Here is a 4,325-nt window from a genome sequence, read left to right on the forward strand (position 1 = left end):
TAGAGCAGATTAATTATTTTAATTTTAATATAATAAAAACTGGAAAACACTCCTATGTGATGTAATGTAATTATTTGATTTTTTTTATTAGTTGAAGAAAATACAAGACAAAAAATAATAAAGATCAACGGATCAATTAAATGTGATGGAATCACAATGAAACGGTTCGTAGATAAAAATAAGATTGTTGTTCGTATGTGATAATCAAAGCAAAGCGTAAGATTCGTTGACCATTGACTTTTGAGTTCTGTTTCATACATTCATACTTAGGCTTCTCTAGATGATAGTGCCGCACCAGTCACTACAAAAACCATATATTGCATCTCTTTGCTCTGCACAAAAGCATAATCAAACTAACTGAGCGCCTATTTTGGTTTGAGATTTGTAGTTTTTGTATCATGGCAACTAAGAGCAAAATCCTAGTGATTGGAGGCACAGGGTACATTGGAAAGCACATAGTTGTGGCAAGTGCAAAAGAAGGTCACCCCACTTTTGCTTTGGTGAGGGAGAGCAGTGTTTCTCACCCTGAAAAGTCAAAGCTCATTGAGAGCTTCAAGAGCCATGGAGTCACTCTTGTTTATGTTTGTATCATCCCTCAATCACCAGCCATCTCATTTTTTCTTTTATTTATTTGTGAAGCTACTACTACTTCAATTTCCAAACTCCAAACTAATTGGCACTTAATAATTGCATACTGTAGGGCGATTTAAGTGATCATGAAAGCCTTGTTAAGGCGATCAAGCAAGTTGATGTTGTGATCTCCACTGTAGGAGGACCACAAATAGCTGATCAATTCAACATCATCAAGGCGATAAAAGAAGCCGGGAACATCAAGGTATACAAACTATGTCAAAATATATTGATAAAAATAAAATCAAGAAACGATACTGATTTTTACATGTTACCAGAGGTTCCTGCCTTCAGAATTTGGGCTAGATGTGGATCGTCACCATGCCGTTGAGCCAGTGGTGAGCTTCTTTGGTGTAAAAGCGAAAATTCGGAGGGCGGTGGAAGCCGAAGGGATTCCTTACACTTATGTCAGTTCTAATGGTTTTGCTGGATACTTCTTGCCAACACTGTTCCAGCAAAATGTCACAGCTCCTCCCAGGGACAAAGTTGTCATTCTAGGAGATGGCAATGTCAAATGTATGATGTGTCACAATATCATTTCACATATTTTACAAACAATATTAATCGACATGCAACTGAAATAGTTTTGTTTTGGTTTGTTTTGTTTCAGCAATTACTGTGAAGGAGGAAGATGTTGCTACATACACAATCAAATCAGTGGATGATCCAAGAACTTTGAACAAAATTCTGTACCTGAGGCCCCCTGCCAATGCTTTAACTTTCAATGAACTCGTTTCCTTGTGGGAGAAGAAGATTAACAAGACCCTTGAGAGAATTTACCTTTCAGAGGATCAAATTCTAAAGAGCGTTCAGGGTGAGTACTGAGTAATAAAGCCTAACAATAATTTGTCACAGATATTTGATTTATTTCATAGTGTGAATATATATCCTTTAATATTATTATTGTTGTTGTGTGCAGAGACTCCTTTTCCCGGGAACTTGATGCTGTCATTAGGCCACTCAACTCTAGTAAAGGGAGATTCAGCAAACTTTGAGATTGAAGCTTCATTTGGGGTGGAGGCTTCTCAACTTTATCCAGAGGTGAAATACACCACGGTCGACGAATATCTGAATCAGTTTGTTTGAAATTTAAGTGTGTAAACTCTGGCCAGAGTCAATAAGTCAATAACACTTATCACACTCACACACCATAGTCTCTACTCTGTGTTATTGTATATTTGTATCTCCTAGTCTTTATTTCGTTGTGTTTCTGTTAATAACTTGTTTGCGTTGTTGTGTACTATTATTGTTCAGAAATCTTAATAATATAAACATCGTATTCATATCAAAACTATAGCGTGTATCACTTTGTTTCTATGGCTGTTCATATTATTTTTGTACATTTTCTATTCTTGACTGTTTTACCAATATGCCACTGCTACTAAAATTTGTTATTAAAATGTTATTCTCTTTTAAACTATCCAACAAGTGAAATGCTAATCAGAAAATGTATTTAATTTTGTAATGATCGATATTTCAGATCAGACAGTTATTTTTAAATACAAAGTAGATAATCTAAATAAATCAGGTTATGCAATTCAATTTAGTATTTTTATACTCTTACAGATCATCTCTTACTTCGTCAAACACCGCTTATTAAAAAGAGGGAAATTAAATATGCAATTCTTCAATTTATAACGAACTACAAGACAATGAATCAAATGTCATGAATGACAACAAAACGCTTCGTATGAACAATAATAATGTTTGTAGTTCGCATATCACAATCAAACCAACGTAAGATTCCAATTGCCAAACATGGGGTTTTCTAAATATTAGAGCAGCACAGAGTCACCACTGTTAATGTTGCAAGTGTGAGGAGTGTTGAAGTTAGTCTCACATTAAAGAAAGCAAAGAAGAGTGAGGAGTTTATAATAGGAGAGCTCTCCATGGTTCGCCCAACAACCACAACTAAGTGACTAACATGTATTAGCTCTCTTTCTTATTTACTTGTGCGTTGTAGTTTCTGTTACCATGGCAGGAAAGAGCAAAGTCCTAGTGATTGGAGGCACAGGGCACCTTGGAAAATACATAGTTGAGGCAAGTTCAAAAGCAGGACACCCCACGTTTGCTTTGGTTAGGGAGAGCACTGTTTCTCACCCTCAAAAGTCTAATCTCATTGAGAGCTTCAAGAGCTATGGAGTCACTCTTGTTTATGTTTGTATCCTCCAATCACATATCAGTACTCATTTGTATAACTACTTCAAATTACAGTCTGTTAATGTGATTTATTGTGTAGGGTGATCTAAGTGATCATGCAAGTCTTGTTAAGGCAATCAAGCAAGTTGATGTTGTCATCTGCACTGTAGGTCCATCACAAGTAGATGATCAACTGAACATCATAAAGGCAATAAAAGAAGCTGGCAACATTAAGGTGCATACACGCGATATGTCCAAATATATGTATTTTTGTTATGTAGCAAAAGGAAAATAGAAAGTGGTGTTATACTTTGAAACAGAGAAAACACAAACATAATGTGTTTTTTGTATTATCAGAAGTTTCTCCCATCAGAATTTGGGGTGGATGCGGACCGGAATGAAGCGGTTGAGCCGGCGGCGAGCTTCTTTGAGAAAAAAGTGAAAATTCGAAGGACGATCGAAGCCGAAGGAATTCCTTATACTTATGTAATTTCCAATGGCTTTGCTAGATACTACTTAGCAACAATGTCACAGGAAAATGCCACGGCTCCTCCAAAGGATAGTATAGTCATTCTAGGAGATGGAAATGTCAAAGGTAATGACTCTCATTGATTTATGTAAACTGTAGTTTTGTATGCTGAATTATATTAAGTAAAGTTGAAATTGTTGTTTCAGCAATTTATGTGGAGGAGAAGGACATTGCAGCATACGCAATCAAAACAATAGATGACCCAAGAACCTTGAACAAATCTCTCTACCTAAGGCCCCCTGCCAATGTTTTGACTTTCAACGAGCTTGTGTCCTTGTGGGAGAACAAGATTAACAAGACCCTTCACAAAATTTACGTTCCAGAAGATCAAATCCTTAAGAGCATCCAAGGTGGGTAATTAGCAGCAAACTAATTTGTTCACAAAATTAAATCAACTTATAATAAGAGAGCCTTCATTCGGGGTTGAGGCTTCTGAACTTTATCCAGAAGTGAAGTACACAACGGTCGACGAATATATGAATCAATTTCTCTGAAAATCTAAATCTCTAATTAATAACAATAACAATAAGCATATCAGATGGACTAGTTCCTGCTCCTGCATGCAATTATAAATCTTAAGACTGAGTTAATCAGATGCGCAGTTACTAGTTAACACTTTATTTTCTTGGATGATTGACTACCAATAATATAATGTATTTCATTTGAATTATGACATAAATTATTTTTTTTATGGAAGTTAAGGTGGTGTATTGGCCAAATATTGGGAATGTAGGTATATTGCTGAATGGTGGGATTCAGTTTCAACACAGTGGGGGCGTGTTGACAGGGGAATGGATGCTCTCAATTTTTTTTAACAATTGAGTGAGTAAAGTGTGATCTTCCACCATTAATTTTATAAGTGGGACTAAGAATAAATATGAGAGAGAAAACAATGAATAATTAGAAATTACACTTTACACTTTCAATTTTTTTAACAATTAAGAAGATTCATTTCCTGTTGTTGATAGTGCTGAGAGGCATGTCAGGTAATGAAAACACTTATTATTTAAAATATTACTATATATTA

At 35.5% G+C, this 4,325-nt stretch overlaps 2 protein-coding genes across 2 annotated transcripts; both read left to right on the forward strand.

The window, feature by feature from the left end:
• On the forward strand, positions 212-1,921 carry LOC107642893 (isoflavone reductase-like protein). Its single transcript, XM_016346398.2, has 5 exons — positions 212-581; positions 701-835; positions 909-1,146; positions 1,241-1,444; positions 1,550-1,921. Exons 1-5 carry the CDS (start codon positions 399-401, stop codon positions 1,714-1,716), a joined length of 927 nt encoding a protein of 308 aa, XP_016201884.1. The 5' UTR covers positions 212-398; the 3' UTR covers positions 1,717-1,921.
• On the forward strand, positions 2,319-3,648 carry LOC107642894 (isoflavone reductase-like protein; the record flags this gene model as incomplete). Its single annotated transcript, XM_016346399.2, is given in 5 exon segments — positions 2,319-2,367; positions 2,594-2,787; positions 2,870-3,004; positions 3,127-3,364; positions 3,445-3,648. Coding segments are annotated over 5 exon segments (805 nt in total), but the record flags the coding sequence as incomplete, so codon positions are not given.

The sequence above is a fragment of the Arachis ipaensis genome, chromosome B05 (genome assembly GCF_000816755.2).
Source record: "Arachis ipaensis cultivar K30076 chromosome B05, Araip1.1, whole genome shotgun sequence".
Taxonomy (NCBI): Eukaryota; Viridiplantae; Streptophyta; class Magnoliopsida; order Fabales; family Fabaceae; genus Arachis; species Arachis ipaensis.

Coding starts and splice junctions, on each gene's coding strand:
- LOC107642893 (XM_016346398.2), top strand. CDS start 399: ATGGCAACTAAGAGCAAAATCCTAGTGATTGGAGGCACAGGGTACATT. Junction 836..908: donor AAGAAGCCGGGAACATCAAG/GTATACAAACTA, acceptor ACATGTTACCAG/AGGTTCCTGCCTTCAGAATT. Junction 1,445..1,549: donor AATTCTAAAGAGCGTTCAGG/GTGAGTACTGAG, acceptor TGTTGTGTGCAG/AGACTCCTTTTCCCGGGAAC.